This window comes from Toxotes jaculatrix, chromosome 19 (assembly GCF_017976425.1).
Source record: "Toxotes jaculatrix isolate fToxJac2 chromosome 19, fToxJac2.pri, whole genome shotgun sequence".
In the NCBI taxonomy this organism is placed as follows: domain Eukaryota; kingdom Metazoa; phylum Chordata; class Actinopteri; family Toxotidae; genus Toxotes; species Toxotes jaculatrix.
Genome location: NC_054412.1, coordinates 15,727,554 through 15,745,425, shown reverse-complemented (window position 1 = coordinate 15,745,425; position 17,872 = coordinate 15,727,554). Strand labels below are relative to the sequence as shown.

Below are 17,872 nucleotides of genomic sequence, written 5' to 3'. Positions count from 1 at the left end.
ATTTTTCACTGATGCAGAAACATTTTATATTATGTTTATCACTTGAATATGCTGTTGATGGATGCAATGCCTGAAACACTGATTTTATTTCCCTTTGCTCTGCACTGATATTTAATGTTCTCAGCCGTATGTTTTGGGGGCATTACTGACAGTGTACACAGGAGGGCGCTGTGACCTTGCGAAGAAATTTCAAAAGCACCTGTTAAAACTACGTTTTTCAGGGAATTAAAACAAAAGTTTTCACTCACCTAAACTTCATTTCAGGACATTGTTGTCATTGTATGTAATAAGTTAAGGTTCTAAAGTGGTGAATCGGGTTGTGGGAGAAAGCTGATATCAGTACACGGGGGGGGGGGGTTAAAGATTTTCATTGTGAAACAAAAAAATAATGGGCCGATTTCTTACACAACACAGCTTTTACTTAAAGATTAACAATGAAAATCCTTTAGGAAGAATTTACAGTCTAAAATTCAAAGTTAATGAATGTCATGTTAAAAGAAACTTTTAATGACTGTGTTTTCATGTAATATATTTTATGTGCTAAAAAAATACTTCTCTTAAGCAGTAGTTCTGTGCTGTGGTATTTATTTTAAGTATCATTATTATTATTTCCCCAGTGCTGAACTTGTTGTACTGTTCCTTTAAGAGGGCTGAGCCTGTGCCTTATGAGGCTTCACCGTACTTTTCATCTACCTGCTGCCCACTTCTCTCCCACGTCTTGATTGGCCGTCTTGGCCGAAATCCTCTTGAATGGTTTCAAACCCGAGTGTTTGGACGCGGAGCAGGAGGAGGAGGGGGGTGTCTGCTGCTAATTCCGAGCTGCCTGGGTGGAAGAGCCTGATTCTTCCGTCCACCGACACAGCACCTCAGTAAAGAGGCTTAACCGAGGAGCGTCGTTGACCGTAAAACGCGTTCGAGAGTAAATTAAGACAAAACAGTGGACTCTTATAGGGAGCGCGTTTTACCCGAAGATTTGCCATTTTCGCGTAAAACCGAGATTACGATTTCAGTGTGTTGCGTTTTACGTTTCCCACCGTTTGAATGGAGCGATGTCCAGCGGAGACGCCGCTCATTGCGACGGGACACGGTGTGTTTTGCTGACGGGACTCGGCGGCGGGGACCGGGACCTGATTGAAAATCACTGGTAATCAATTAAAAAAAAATCACCAGTGTGTTTTAGTTGCTGACGGAATGTGAATATCAGCTGTTGTTTCCGAGATTCATAAAGGATTTTCCTTGGAAAAGATTAGTGAGGGCATTCAGTTCGTGCTCCGGTTGCCATAGCATCACATTAATATTTTCCTTTTCATTTTCGGCCTGTTGAAAAGGAGGGCATAACGACACTTTGATATATCTGGACAATGTATTTATTTTTTAATACAGTTCCGCAATTGAGTGCCGGTTAAATGAGTTTTGATAGTTAATTTCAAGCCACCTTTTAGACAAAGTGAGACTCATAGCCGAGACAGCCATGGCTAAAAATCCGTCCGAGGGACCGAAGGATGACCTGAGCCAGCTGACGGACGAGGAGCTGCTGCGGTGCAGCAAAGACGAGCTGGTCAGGAGATTAAGGAAGGTTGACAGTGAGAAAATGAACTTGATGATCGAGCATGGGAACATGATGAAAGACATCAACCGGAGGCTGCAGGTGCACCTGCACGAAATCCGGAGCCTGAAGGAGATCAACCAGAAGCTGCAAGACGACAACCATGAGCTCCGGGAGCTCTGCTGCTTCCTGGACGACGACCGACAGAAGGGCAAGAAGCTGTCCCGAGAGTGGCAGCGCTTTGGCCGCTACACTGCCAGTGCCATGTGGAAGGAGGTGGGCACCTACATGATGAAGCTGAAGGAGCTGGAGGCCAACCAGGAGACCGTGTTGAGGGAGAACTCCGAGCTGAAGGAGATCATCCTCATGCTGGATGAGGAGAGGAACGGAGCAGGGTCCAGGAGCTCCATAGACAGTCAGTCCAGTTTGACCAATCTGAATGGGGGCACCGGCACGGTCAGGGATGTTGGGGACGGGAGTAGCACGTCTAGCACAGGTAGTGCTGGGAGCCCCGATCACCACAATCACAACCACATACACAAGCCCTCAGAGAACAGTAAGATGGGCCCCACCATGAGGAGGTCCATGGATGACCTGTCAGCCCCGCACCACCACAGGAGCATCCCCAATGGACTTAATGGTGAGTACACTCAAGGCCTCCACACACCTGGCTTACAGACCCTGTTTTTTCATTTAACACATGCGAAACAGCCCCTTTGTTTAGGCCTATATATGTGTGTATAAAGGTAGGTCTCATGGGATAAAATGAGTGACTTTAAGTTACCCCTGATTTAAAAAGCTCTCTGAACAAGTTGTTGCGCCTCTGCGGCCTCTGAAGTTACACTCTGTGAACATTTCTATGTAATTTAACTTGCTGTGTGAGCACATGGTAGCTTACTACATCTGTACTCCTCTTGTTGGTTTCATTTCTCATACAATCAGGCTTTGTTGCATAGTTACCGTGTTAGTGTGATTGCACTGACAACATACACTGATCAAAATTGCTGTGAAGGATTAACGGGGGGGGGGGGGGGGGGGGGTCGTGGCTTAACCTCACTGTAAAGACTTGATTGGGGTGATTATGAGACACATACACACACACACACACACACACACACATACATACATACACAAACATACATATGCTCACACAGCAACCTTAAGTGGCCTTTTCAGTCCCACGCTACCCTGTCACTTGAGTCTGTAACGATTTAGGTCACTGCACTTGTGGTCCTCAAGGAAGAGGACTTATCTTAATAGCTTTTAGAGGGGGCTCAATCAAATAGTTTTTTTTTTTTTTTAGGGTCGTTTGCTGATTATCACTGTCGTCCTTGCTTGTGGAAGAGCACTTGTGTCTGCTTAGGGCCCGTTTGAAATGCATGGCATGGGACCAGAAATCAATGTCCCTGTTTTAAGACCTAAATACACGGCTGAAAGCTGCAAGCTGGGATGAAAATGCTGTGATGGAACAGGAGGACACTAAGCCTCGTTTAGCTAGCACATGGGCTGATAACTCGTCATGATCTGTTTGGCGAGGGGAATAAACTGTTTCATGGGGAAAAAAAAAAAAAAAAAAATCCCCCATCTAGCTGAAACTTAATATTTTTTTTATTTTACCATGACAGGGCGGCAGCAGCATGTAGCAGCTCAGAGCAGGCAGCTTCAAATCAGATCACGTAGGTCACATGTTATCCATTGGACATTCCTGGAATTGTGCACTGTGAAAACCGTGAAGGTAACAAATACAAAAGGATGGAAGCATGCGTGAGGGAGAGCCGAGGGAGCCCTTAATCTGGAAACACACACACACACACGTACACTCGTGCAAACACATTTTTTGGCAGTGTTTAGCTATCATTATGTAACATCAATATTGTGTCTGCAGCAGCCTAGCACCTCTCTAAGCCGCTGTTTGTGTGTGACATTGTGTGCCCCTGAGGCTCTGGCTCAGTGTGTTCGTCACTGACAATGATGTACAGATACACAATAACACGCTAGCATGGGAACAGCCCGCCGCACTTGGGAGAAGGTTTATTATTTCATTGTTCAAACCAATGCATTGTTAATGAGACTGATGCTATCTTGTCCTAAATAAAGCTGAGCATCACAAATCTTTCTGGCTTTTACATAATTGCGAACAACTCCACGCGGATTGAAACAGAACTACTATTGACATTACCTAAGATGCCAATCGATTAAAACAGCAACAAAGCAATACTACATCGATTCCAATCTACTGTTACACAAGTTGGATGGTTGTACCCAGAAGCAGTCAGATCAAACAAGTGTTTCATCGCTTCCATCAATAAATAATTCTCAAAACCTCAGATTAAAAAAAAAAAGTAATTGCCCTCAGGTTGAAGCTAGCTTCTACAGGCTTGAGTACTAAGAGAATGGTCTTCTTCTCCAGCACGGATTTACTCATTTGGCCGCTTTGAAATCCGAGTGAAGCGACCATGTTGCGAGGTCAGATCTGGTCGCGGTGTGAGGTCTGCAGAGTGGCTTTATTTAATGCTGTCCAAATGCCAGTGGCTCCCTTGGGCATTTAGGAGACAAGCTCTAGGATCGCCACTCAAGTGCTAAATGAACAGCATCTGTCCGGGTGCCAGACACACAACACACACACAGACGGGAAGAAAGGAGGAGGATGAAATGAGTTTGGTGTCCTAAGAGTAAAACCAACTTGTTTGAGCTAGAGGCTTATGTTTCATATCATTTTAGTCCATTTTTTTTTTCATCTTTTTGGCTAATGGATTTCTGGAAGATTTCCATTTCTTTAGAGGCAAATGGGGCACTGTGAGAGGAGTGTGTGAAAGGGAGCCCAGCAAAGGGCCCTCAATGGGTCTTGGAGGAGTTGGGGGAATGGGGGAGTGGCTGAATGGCGGTAAGGGGTTGGCTGGGAAGCTTGGGGGTGGAGTAGTGGGGACTGTTGGAGAGCATATTGAGCTCAAAGGAGGCTGGGTTTTGGAGGCATCCTGCTGTCTGCTTAATTGAATTTCTTGTGCGTTGACACGGCTGACAACCCCCCTCCCACTCCTCTTCCTTTGGGGATGCAAGCCGTGTGTGTGTGTGTGTGCATGTTTACTTGGACAGGGTGTGTGCTGTAATGTGTGAGGGGAGCGAAGGCTTCTGTTCTGAAGAAATCAAAAGACAGAGTAGCAGGGGCTACACTGACTACCACTGTGTTTCATAACTTATAATAGTGACTTCTATTTCCAGACTTCTCAACGTCTGCATTCACTTTTGGTGGTCTGGAACCCAATTCCAGTCAAAGACCGCCTGAAATATGATGCCGTCGCAGAGTGCTTGCATTAGGCTCCCCTATAGTGCCACACGGAGTGAGTCTAAGCATAGCCTTATGAGATTAAGACAAAGTGGCCATGCGAGACAGCAAAGTGCTGCTTTGACATTGTCCAGATGAACTGATAAAGAACCTCTCTGCAATAATGCTTGTTGACCTTTAACAGACCCTCACACATTCCCTTGGCCTTTTAGCTGCCAAATGGCTTTAAAGAAGCAATGTGTCTAACTCAGCAGATACAGTGACTCTGCATAACCACAGAGAGCGAGGTTTCTCAGACTCGGGCAGAGAAAAAGACCCAGGCTTACTGTCTACATATTTTGCTACTTTTATCACTTTGAAATTCTTTCGCATGTGAGCAGGTTGGATAGTATCTCATCAGCTCTCACTGTGCTGTGGAGTTTTGTTTCACATGAAGTGTTGTTGTGCTATGAAAGTCTCCTCTGCCTATCCCCTGCATGACGTCACCTGTTTCAGTACATTAAAGCTGATTTAATGAGAGTCAGAATGACTAGTGCCACATGACTGCATGGCCTGACTCGTAGACTAATGCAAATAAATAAAACATGTCGAGAAATTAGGACTGATTTAGAAAATGGTTTTAGTTAAGCTGTGCAGGGGGACAACGGAGGCTAGTTTTGCACACCGATGTAGCCACAGTGGCTTAATCCTTTACTTGAACACAGTGTGGTACGTGTGTGTTTGTTTCTCCATGTGTGTGCCAGAGGCTGGTGAGATGCTGAATTAGACCCAAGTACTGTTGACTGCCGGAGACGGCACGCTAAAACACTGGACCCTCATTACCGAAAAGCTCACCCTGGACTTTGATACCAAACAGTCTGCAAGCTCATTGACAAAGAAAATAGAAAGAGCCTTATAGAACTCCTTGTGAATGACTAGTCACTATCCTGGTAGGCTAACATGTTAGCGGTTAGCCGGCTAGTTATAACAACTAGCCCAGCAGTCACTACAAGGCCGAGCCTCTAGAACCAAATGTTTTGGAGAGAAAATAGATAGTTTTCAGTCCTCGTTACCACAGAGTGTGTCAGTCCATTCAGGTGTCTGTGGCTCTCAGAAACCAGTCAGATAGGTTAATGATTCACTGGAGATTAAGACCCATAAGAGCTTCAGCACAATGCCGTGAATTTGATTTATCAGTTTCACATCAGGAGACTGCTTGCACCGGTCTCCTACGTTTGTTCCTGAGAAGCCAAGCCCTCTGATGTTTAGTCACTCTTTTGAGTCACCCTGTAAAGCTACCCACTTGGGCTCAAATTAGGTTCAAATTAGTCCTAATTAACTCACTGAGAAGCTGTAAAATTGCATGTTTAAACTGGGGTCTTTAGCACCAGGCCTTTATATATATATATATATGTGTGTGTGTGTGTGTGTGTGTGTCTTAATATATGAGGTGCTACAGTCAGTGTGAGCTCTTCCTCTTTCTGATTTAGAGGCTTTTCTCTCTCTGTCTCACTCTCTCTCCTCAGTTTCCTTTTCTTTTACCCTTGGGGAGTGCCGTGACCTAAAAGCTCACAACGAAACTGTAGAACCAGCCCTCCCAGTTGGACACCAGTGTATCTATGCATTTCATCATGCTAATGCAAATTAGTCAGCGCCTTGATATGCACGTTCATGTGTGACAGAAGAATTTGGTTGTTTTCCCTCTGAGGTGAATTATCATTAAGTTTTAAAAGTACAGATCAAGCATTTAATTCTTTCTCTTGAGAGTGCAGTGTTGAATGAAAAGACCCACTGGGGTTACTCTTTATGAGAAAGAATCACATTTCCTGCTTACTGGGTTTACATCGCTGCAAAATCTTTATCACTGCTTTTATTTCTTCAAAGAGCAAGTCAGTTTTTCTCTTCTCTTGTTTTTCCCTAAATAAACATCAATCAATCACAGCCAGCTACCCAAAGCCTTTCTCTGTGTGAGCTCCTTTTTCGTTTCAAAGGAACCCGAAGGATCAACAAAACAATGGTGTTTTCCTCTCGACTGTGGTTTCAAGTCATTGTGTGGCAGGTCTGCGAGGCTAAAAAAAAAAAAAAGGGCGCCTGAGCAGGAATAGGATGTTTTTGTTGCTGATATCCTGTTTGTCCACTCTAAGATTCATGTTTCTGGGTTCCAAGATGCTGACTTGACTTCTTGCAACCTTACTTCTGATTACGTTGTTATTTTCTTCTTAAAGGGCGGAACCTCCGTGGTGTAAAATCAAAACTTAGAAAAGGGAAAATGATGATCTGCTCTTGGCGACTGAACTGAAATTTCAGGTCTAAGATTATTGCATATTGTGAAAATTAATAGGATCACATTGGGTCATGTTAAAACATGTAGATGTTGTTGCCCTTTTTTAAAACCTACTTTTCCAAAATGAAATGCTGACACAATTTCTTTCAGTGTTTAGTTTTGTAGTTTGCATAGTACTTTGAATTTATACTGCCTAATTCTTTGTCCTTTGGTGTTGTTGAGAAGTTAATTTATAAAATATTTTTAAAGTTAATTTTCTACAGTGACTAATTTGAGTCAGGAACTGTTTAAAGAGTACTGTTTGTTTGGCTTGTGTTTCCCAGCACCCTGCCCGTGTGAGGCCTGGCCGGCTGATAACACAGATAGTGGCGTGGAAACACACATGCATAGATACACACAGAAGAGGTTGAGAGAAAGAGCCATGGGGGGAACTCTTAGCTGTGTACTGTCAATGAAAAGCCAGCCTGTCAGGATGTCCCACATTCCTGGATAAACAAAAGAGTAAGTGGGTCTCTCTCCTTCCTAGTGACACAGCAGGAATGAGGCTGCGTGGAAAGAGGAACAGGAAGATGGAAAATGAAAAGAAGCGTGTGTCTCTAGGTCACTTTTTTTTTTCCTCCCTCACCTGATACACTCTGCTTTTTGACTTTCCCCTTTATCCTCCATCTGAATCCATCTCTGTCTTGATTCTGGTGAACCTGCTGTCTGATCCTCTGTCCGTTCGTTCCCATCATCGCAGCACTCAGCCGACAGAATGAGGTTATTGAGCCAGCATGAGGGTTGCACATACAGACATGGACTCACTGTAAGAACTAATGCAGTGCCTTTATATATATATGTATAAAAAAAGTTTTTCAACAAGTTCTGCGTGCTGTTACGTCTGTGTGGTCACTGCTGTCAGACTGTATGAGAGTGCAGCTGTTTTCTTGTGTCATATCCAGCAAACAAAATATGTTCTTAAAAATATTCATGCATTTTAGCTCTCTGTGTCTCCGTCTATGTCTATAATAATCTAAGTGGATGTCCCTCTTTTCTGTTCGTTGGGCAGTGGGCTGCTGGAGGGGCTGGGCTGCGCAGTTGCCTAGGTAACAGCAGTGATCAGTGGGGCGAGTGGACGGCGCCCATGCTTAGCCTCAGAGTCACTGAAGCGGAGGGAAGTAAAGGATAGGGGGATGGGGATAGGTTTGGGCATGGTCTGCCTCCGTGCTGGTTGACCCGTGCAGAATGATGCCAGCCAGAGTGAGGTCAGCTGTGTGTGTGTGTGTATGTGTTTTTGCTGCTTCGAAGTAAGACACTCATAAGAGATAAACAGGGTGTGGTCAGAGTTACATTTACTTTCACATCCCACACAGTCATTCAGTCTATGGTGAGAAATATGTTTAACTTACACAATACTTCCTGACTAAGAATTATTTAGATGAGCCCTTAAAGAAAGTCACCTGCATTGTTACCTGGCTTCAGTGTATAAGGTTCTAGCAGAGGCATGTCCCTTGCTTGTTCTCTGCCCCATTGTCAGCCTGTCCTTAACTGACTAAAATTAATTTTATTGAGAGGCATAGCACTTCTGGCAAGACCCTTATTGATCTGTGTCATATAACAGGTTGGGTGAGATCTAAACAGCTGATTAAAATGCAAAGGACAGACAGGGGAGGGAATTCAAAAGAGTAACGGGGTTCAGTGACAAAAACCCATCTGGGGCTGCTCCATAAACTCACTATCAGCAATTCAGTTTTGTCTGTGCAACATGCTCCGTGACCTTCGACAGTGGTTTAGTCCCAGGTTGGCAAAAGTCAGCAACTCCTAGACAGAACACCTCTTCATCAGCTCCTTTCGAGGCCTGGGAGGAACAAGGTGTTCATCTGGATTCTCTGCCCGTCAGCTCTTTGCTTTTGGTTACTGTGACACTGGAGACTGGAGTCAGCAGACATCTTCACCTTTCTCGCATTTAAATAGTGCTGTCACCTCACTGCAACTTGTAGTTTAACAGTTACAGATTGTTTTCTCTGATGCTTGGACTGTGGTCATGGGGGCCACTTTTGGTTGGTCCCACATGGAATGGCTCATTAGTTTTCAAGTTGAGGGACATATCTCTTCATTTGGAATTTGTGCAAATGTTTTAGCTGACTGGAATATCTGTTGTGCTGTTGCAGTAAACAAATGCTGAAACACTTGATTTGTTGCTTAGATGAAAACAGCTTCACAGTCATAGTTGTAAGTTTGCATAACTGGAAAGCCTGAAAAATGCAAAGCAGCGACAGCGGGGCCTCGAGATGGATGAGATAATGTGAAGCTCTGACGGCCGACTAAAGCATCTGGAATGAATTGTACAGTCTCAATGCTGTTGCTCCATCCTCAGGAAGTTTTTTGGGTTGGTTTCAGGTAACCTTGCTCTGCTATTCTGGAGGCTAATTTCCTCTTGCAGACCGGTTTTAAGTGCCAAGACTGGACTGTGTAAGTTGGGAAAACATGTTTCTGTTTTGGTTTGGGATGGGCCAAGAGACAGACATTACTCTCGACTCCTTCTTGTTACTCGGAGCCTGGAAAGAAGCAGTAGTTGCAACATTTGAGCGATCAATCAAAGGGGATTATGCGAGGGATGAATGAAGAAATGGGACGCCTTCTCGTTTTGCTAAATATGTAAAGAATTAACTAATTAGGGAACATATGAATCGTATTTTTTGAAGTTTTCTATTACAATGGAGGAGGTTACGGAGTTTGAGGGATTGCAGCCCTCCTCCTCCTTTTCCATTAATGCCCCACATTAAGGCCACTGTGGCCATCTGTCACTGTAGCCTATAGTAGTTCACTTGGTGTTACAAAGACGGTGGAAAAAGTAGTTTCCTCTCTGAAGACTTGGTGAGGGGCTAACAATGAAGGAGCTATTTTAGAGAACCACTGTCCCTAAAAACAGCCTCACAGAGCCGCCAGCATGGTTGTAGACTCTTACCCGTGTTTACTTATACTCAGATTAGTCCCATTATCTTGACAGGAAATTAGCTTAACCCTTTGGGTTAAAACCCTGTCCGCCTTGTGCTTTCTTAGATAAAATACATAAAGAAGACATATGACAGATGAAAAGTAGGTGAGTCACATGGCAAAGGTCAGAGGCCAGTTTTGAATTCTCAGTGCCATGAATACATCATCAATGTTCCCTCCACATTAAAAGTTTATTAAAAAATGATTCATCTGTCTCTCCCAGTGTCCCAGTTGTGCTGCTCATGACAAATACTCAGCGACAATATTATGCCTGTTCCTATTATTCCCTCAAAAATATATTAAGACCACCCCACTTAACCAGGCTTGATCTCAGATTATAAAGGCTGATCAAAGTCATTATTTATTTGAACTCAGACAAGTGCAGAGCGTTCGATTCCATCGATGGGACTGTTTCTGTCATAAAGCGCTTAGGTGGAAGCTGATAATCATATGAAAATGCAGGCTCACGGAAAAGGAGTTTGTCTGACTAAATCAATGACTGGCAGCCTCAGTAGATGAGAGGGAAAGAGGTCCAAGCACAAAAGCTTTTTATCTTTTGGTCTGTTTGCATGTATTGGACATTCATGGTATTGGAGGATATTTGTGCTGGTATTAATGTTCGTGGAACAACCATCAGGGATGTCCACGTGATTATCTAAAACTCTGGAGATGTTCCTGGGTCCCCCTGCGATCCTCTTTAACTCCATCAGCGTTGGCTCTGGATTCAGCAGATAATGTCTGATTACACACGGGCTGCCTGGCTCTGGTTGGCTACAGCTATAGATCTTCAAAGAGGATGTGGCGGAAGTTGACATATGGAAAGTGGACCGAAAGTAGGGATGTAGAAAGTTGGGTTTTAGAGTGCTTCAGTGGAAGTGAGAGGGAAGAGATGGTACCCCCACTTGTTTCTGCTGCAGTCAGTTTCAGTCAGGATGGACATTATGGCTTCGTATAGAATTGGTTTGGTGTCAGACGAGGCAAATGGAGCCAGTTATTCATCTTCAGATGGGCATCACGCAGCATATTTCAAACTCTTCTTATTCACACGCTGAGAGGAGATGACACTTCTGACAGCCAATTATAGTCGGCCCGTTTCTCCTCTCTTTCTCTCAGCGCTGTGGCCTCTTTAGTTCTGATCTCACACTGCTTCGCTCCACTGCTGCTGCTGCTGCTGTTTTTGGGAGAGTTCAGCATCAGCACATTTTGAATCGGGCTCGCAAAGCAACAAAGGTTGGTTAACACTTTACTTGGAGTGTTTCTCACAAGGCACCAAGCTGCCTCACGTTCCCCAATCCTGGAGGTCTAAATTAAGAGCTTTTAAGCTTTTAGAAAGTGTTGTTTCTTCTTCCACTGAGTGTGTTAAAAATCGTTTTTTTTTTGTTGTTTCATCAGCTCAGAGGTTAATTAGTCATGGCTGACTAAATGTAACAATTGTCATTGTAGCCAGTGAAGTTAAAAGTGGCTGGTTTAAACCTTCATTTGGGACAGCTTGCTAAAACATTGTTATCTATACGTATTAATTCAAATTGTGGTTTTTGCGATTTGAAAAGTGAACTTTTGGAATTCGAACATGAAAAATGAAAATGATTGTTTCGTCACCATTGGATTCATACTGTTTTGAAGGCTGGGGCTGGACAATAAGCCAAATTTATCAAATTACTGACTTTATGGATATTTCAATGACTCAGATTTACTTATATGTCAAATTTCAATAAATTATGTAAACCCCACATAATTAAAGTATAGTCTCAACAACCAATGACTTAATGAATCATCTAGTGGTCATACTGTAACAAAAAAAAGAGCAGAAACACAAGCAAGGACATACTAGAAAAAATAAAATCCTGAGAAACTTATAAACCCCCCAGTGTTTGCCACTGATGCACGTTACAGAAGCTGTGACGCTTTTAATAATGTCAGAGTGAGGTTAGACCCATGAGTGAACTCAGTGAACTCACACATGTCCTCACATACACAACGGCACTGCCCAGGAAATCCTTTCTCTGAAATCTCACCCTTTTCTGTATTAATTCCACTTTGACCGGTGGCTGTCTCTGTAGCTACCCATCACTATTTTCTGTGATAATCATCTGAAATAGATTAATTGAGGAACAAAACCAGCCAAGAGGGATTTCAGGAGATGTTTTACAGTGTGTTATCTGCTATATATCCTCGGTGCCTTGCTCGTTCTCCTCTCAGTCAACAAAAGATGTAAGGGGATTAAGCCATTGATGTTTTAGCTCTGCCATGGCTCTCTGAAAGATGGCACAGGGTTTTCGAGGGGAGGGCTTCTCTGTTAAAAGGATTTGAAGAGCGGAATCCAGTGCTATATCTCTGCCCACCACTCTTTTAAATACATGGCACGTAGCCCTGCATATGATATGCACTGTATGAAGGGAGGCACTGTCTTCAACCCTGTAGAAGACTTAACAGTGTTAAATGGCACGCACACTTGATGAAAGTGTCCCAGTTAGGGTGCAACAAGGTGTTCTGACAGGATGTAAGAGGAGAAAGGATGGGGCAAAGGATGGAAGTGTCTCCTAGAGGGCTGTCGAGGAGAACCTCTGAAAGACAGATGCAAGGTTGAAGATCCAGGAGCAACAGAGGACACTGCAGAGCAAGCAGCTTCTCCTTTTTCCTTGTTGCTAGGATACCATGCCATTTTATTCAGTATTATGGGCTGTTCTTTGCTCTGCTTTCTCCACAGACTGGCACCTCCTTCAGCACTGTACCTCCCTACTGTATATCTCTCTTTCCACTTTTGACAAACGTCTCCTGTCAGATTTTATTCTGTTTGTTTGGGAAAACTTTTAAACAAGCTGAATCTTGTTTCAGAGGAATGCATGTACATCCAATGGTTTTGTTGCCGTGGTGACTTTAAATCTGTTTTAAATCTTAGGAATGTGTACTGTATACCTTTAAGGCCTCCTTGTAGTCAGCACATGTACAACAAACAAAAGCAGTAGGCATGAAATGGAAAAGGATGAAGAGGAGGGCGGTGTCATGTGCTACTAGTTAGTAATTCTCCAGACCTAGGCTACATAGGGTTCAGTATTTATACAGCATGGAACAAGATGAAAGGTATAACATGAGCGGTTTCCATGTAGAACTTAATAACTGACGATTTGGAAAATGCTGGATGAGATAATAGTATCATAAAAGCCTGCCAAGTTGAATGAAAGCAGAGGCATGCGATCGATTCTCATTGTGTTGATGTTGTATTTACCACAGGCACAGCGGCGCGGTTCGCCAAATGGGTGGAAAGGCTGACGGTGGAGGTTTTCGGGGAGCCCACATCAGTGGCCATCAGTGGCTGATGAGGGCTGAGGAGAAGGGGAATCTGACAAATGAGGAGAGTTGAGAAGAATGTGGCAGAGGGAGAGGTGGGTTTAGGAAAAATGGATGAGGGTTGAGGGTTAGAGCAGGAGACATGAAGAGGGAAAGAGAGAGAAACAAGAAGACATAAAAGTGTAAACGAAGGTGAACTAAGCAGAGACGGGGCAAAGAGAGATGGATAAGGTAGAGGAGGAGTAGGTGAGAAGGAAGAGGGAAAAAATGAGAGTCAAAGTGGGGGACATGAAAAAAAACAAGAGTATAAAAGAGAAGAAGATGTCAGTGCTAGGAGGCACAGCTGGGAATTGGCCATCCATGAAATCTCAGCTGCTGCTGAGAGAGTTGAGTGGGGGAAAAAAAACCCTTAAAAACACACAGAAAAAGACTGAAAGGTTTGAAATATCACTGCACCTGCAGAGCACTGAATGAGGACTTCCTGCAGACTTTTCATACTTTTATTTTCAGAGGAGTAAATATTTCAACAGCGAAATCTGTTTCATCTCCTTTCATGCAGCTGCTTGTGCTTTACATTTTGATTTTTTTTTTTTTTTCACCGCGAGTGCGAGATACATTTTGTCTTGCAAACCTTTTGGCTGCAATAACAATATTATATAAGATTTTTTTTTTAAGTAAGTCAAATAGCTGATTCTTAATTATTTGATTTATTCTGAAAATAAGAACGCTAATGAGAGAGTAATCAAAGAATACTGATTGCAGATCTACATGGGCACACATGCTTGTACACTTCCTTTCCACACTCCAGTCAGCGGCTTAATCCAACAAATGCAACACTATGCAAATCTCTATTATAGCTGTGCTGTCATAGATTTACATATTCCCAACTCGGAGTGTTTCCAGCTGCTTAAAGGTTTTGCTACCATCAGACATCTCCGTGGTGGTCTGAAGTTGACTCATTTACAGTTCTGAGATGAGTTATGGGTTTCAATCTGAGATGTTAACTGTAAAAGCGAGTTTATTGCAACACTGCAGATGTTAATAGCTCTTGGGTGGGACCTTGCCGTCCCTTTAAATTCCCGGGGAATGTCAATAAGAAGAGCACGCTGACAGGAACTTGGATGTGAGGTAAAGTGCGCACAGCATATTGTCATTATATCATAATAAAAACAGTGAATTGGTTACGTAAGTCAGGCGTCGGTGTCTGTGAACATGCCCTGTTGCCGAACTGCCTCATGGGATTTCACACGCGGAAAGAAAAATGTGAGGGAAGGGTCGAATTAGAGTTCACAGTCCACATGTTGAAGAGAGGGAGGAATGGGGCATTGTTGTCTTTCAATTATTTACACAGTTCAGTGTTATGTAGCAGTGCTGAAAAATACAGTGTCTGTTATACATAAATGTAAATAAAGCTAATAATTAAGCTAGTGAAGCAGATAAATATGCTGACATTTGTCTTCAGCCTGTAGCATTTTAAGATATAATAAGCCACTATTGAGCAATTTAAAAAGTCAGGCTTGCATCTTTCTTTTTGGGCATTGTGCTGACACCACACAGATGCAATGAAATCAATAATGCATCCTTTGTGTCTTTGCCCACTTTCATCCTGTGCAGGTTGCCGGAAACTGGAATGTATCCCAGCGCTTATTGGGCGAAAAGCTGTCCACCCTGGCCAGGGCACAACCAGTCGATGTCACAGGGTGGACATCGACTGGCAGACTAACACATTCACACCTACGGGCAATTTACAGTCACCAGTCAGCCTAACCTGCGTGTCTTTGGAAAGTGGGAGAAAAACAGAGCATGTAGAGGATATCCAGAGACACAGGGAGGACAGGAAAGCTACAAACGGAAAAGTCTCCAACAGATGAAAACACTGAGTGTAATACAGTTTTTAAACCGAGAAGCAAGAGAATGTTGTGCAGGACAAAGAGCTAGCACGTGTTCCTGTTTGCTAATCTGGAGCTTTTACAGTAAGATGATTAGAGGTTTGATAAGCCTCCATATATTAAAAAAAAAAAAAAAAGGCATAAAACAGCTAAAGGCTTGTTTAGAGTAAGTTAACATTGATTTAGCCTCTTTCAAACATCTAACCCTCCTTTTCACAATCAAATGTTATTAAGCTGTAGACGTGTTTAAAATCTGCAGAGATCAAATATGAACAGCCTCGTCCTTGTGACACTATCTCTTCATCCACTGCTGTTTCTTCTACCAGGCTCTGCCAGTGATTTACTGTTGACCTCCCTCTGTTTCGCAGTGGGTCTGTTAGTAATATCCGCTGAGTCAGAGGGACCACCTGGTCACTGGCTCAGTGGACAGCTGGCTCTGCCACAGACAATGGAGGCCAAGCAGTGTCTGACCCAACTGTGCTGTCCAAGATAAAGTTAGTCTTTTGTGGTTGACTCATCCCTGGTACCTTTTTTTTCTGTTGTTTGTAAAGGTGACTGAGGTTATACTATTTTAATAGACAGTCAAAAAGCCTCTCAGCAGATAAGGACTTGGCGTTCATCTTTTTACTTGGCAAAAATGAACATTATGCTGTGATTTTAAGCACTGGTCCTTCATGGTGTTGACACATTTAGATTGTAATATCACACATCATTAAAAGTCTATGACCCTGTTAGAATCGTGGTCTCTTGCATAATATCCAAAGTGTGTTGATGCAGCTGGTTGCAATTCCCACTTGACATAACTACGTGTCTTTAAAAATAAAATCAAAGTACTGTTAGTTTTTTTTTTCTTTTGTGCATCTGAATGTTGGTGTTCTATTTTGAAGTTTGGAGTTAACATTCACCATTTTTGGTGTATTAAAGAAATGCATGAATTTAAAGAAAGGGAAATGTGCTTATTTACTTTATTGTAGAGGCTTAGATAAGAAGATTGATGCAGTTAGCCTGGCTGTGCCCAAGGGAATCAGAATCATTTACGAGCACCTCTAAAGCTCATTAATTAATACATTACCTCTTGTTTGTTTCATTTGTAAAATAAAAAAAACAGAAAGACTTCATGTGTAAGATTCATACATCTAATATTAGTTTTAAACTACCCAAGCTGACTAGATGTTGTGGGATTCATCACATAAAATGTTCTCTGTCTTTTAAACTATTACGCTGTAGCCTGAGTATTTTATTCAACCACCTCCTACAGTTCAGTGGCTTTGGAATCCAGTGGCAGCACATCAGCTTCAGCCACAGTTATAATTTTCCAGTCAAAAACAGTTTCATTTTATAGTTTGAGTTTGAGTTTGAGAACACATTTCGCTGTTTTTCATTTCATTTATTGGACCCAGACTCCCAAAAAAATCTTCAAAGGCCGCGGCTGTTAGATTGATGAGGCTGATTTGTGATTCTGCCCCGTCAGAGGATGTATCAAACCAAACTGCCTCTGTAACCACCCTGCTGTGTAAATGATAGCCATGCATCATAAAGTGAGAAAGCGTGACTTGACGACCAGACGATGGGGTGTCAGGGAGGTCTTATATAATAAAATTACCGGTTGATGAGTTTCCATTAGGCTTTATGAGGCATTTATGTGCGTGTGTGTGTGTGTGTGTGTGTACGATGGAGTCTTCATCAGATTGATTCAGGTCAGGTTAACCATCTGGTTATAAACCTTTAGTCTCACTCACAGATGAAATTTGTTTCTGTGATTCTCCCCTTGTGTGCGTGCACGTTTTTGCCTCCCCGTACAAGCCACACTAATAAACCTAATGGCCACAGAGTCAGAGGTGGGGTTTAGGCCTATTAAAAGGATGGAGCACTTCAGCGCTGCAGTGGCATTTATGGCATCGGGATCGTTATGATATACCACAGGGCAGTGTATAATGACATTTAAAACCCTCCCTTTGCACTGGACTACAAGATATATATAATGCCATAATCCGCTCCATCATCCAGTCAAATGTAGTGCCCTAAAATGTAAACTTGTTTAATATGGGCAGTAGCAGCAGTCGTAAATGTCATTATTGCCTTAAGGGTGGAAATGGGGCTGATGTTTGTAGCAGTGCTGCTTGATGAAGCCATTCATTAGCTGCAATTAGATGTTTACTGGTGTGATTAATCACTGTCATGTGACTGGAGCTGGGTTTGGTTGGATTGCTGCTTGTTTTATTGATTGTATACTTAGAGCAAACACACACACACACACTCTGTGCTCTGCCAGTCAATAGCACGGTTGAAAATCAAGTTGTATTTAGTGTGCTTTATACTTAAAGCATATTTAAGCACACATCACATCTCCCCTTGCAGAATATTTCAAATATTGAATATACTTAAATTATATGTATGTAACTCAGTTGCTAACAGACGAGAACTGATACCTTGGATGATTTTTAGTCTTTGCGGGTCGTACATCAAATGAGGAGACTTTTTTTTTTACACACAAACAAATGCTAGAGTATTCAACAATTTCTCATCTTTATGAAGTGATTATACAGTGGTTCTTGACGGGGTGGTGAGACTTTATGGTATGACTGCAGAGAAAAATAAAACACAAATTGTATCTTTTCTGACTTTCC

At 42.8% G+C, this 17,872-nt stretch overlaps 1 protein-coding gene across 5 annotated transcripts in view; it reads left to right on the top strand.

Moving 5' to 3' along the window:
* The first annotated feature begins 710 nt into the window (after positions 1-710).
* Positions 711-17,872, top strand: part of ccdc85cb (coiled-coil domain containing 85C, b) — a 67,581-nt gene continuing 50,419 nt past the window's right edge. For 4 of the 5 annotated variants that reach the window (XM_041064971.1, XM_041064972.1, XM_041064970.1 and 1 more), the window contains exon 1: positions 711-2,186. In XM_041064971.1, the coding sequence (XP_040920905.1) occupies positions 1,472-2,186 (715 nt within the window). In that variant the 5' untranslated portion in view covers positions 711-1,471. Of the gene's footprint in view, positions 2,187-14,970; positions 15,412-17,872 lie in introns of those variants that run through there. The other variant, XM_041064973.1, reaches the window with a different exon arrangement.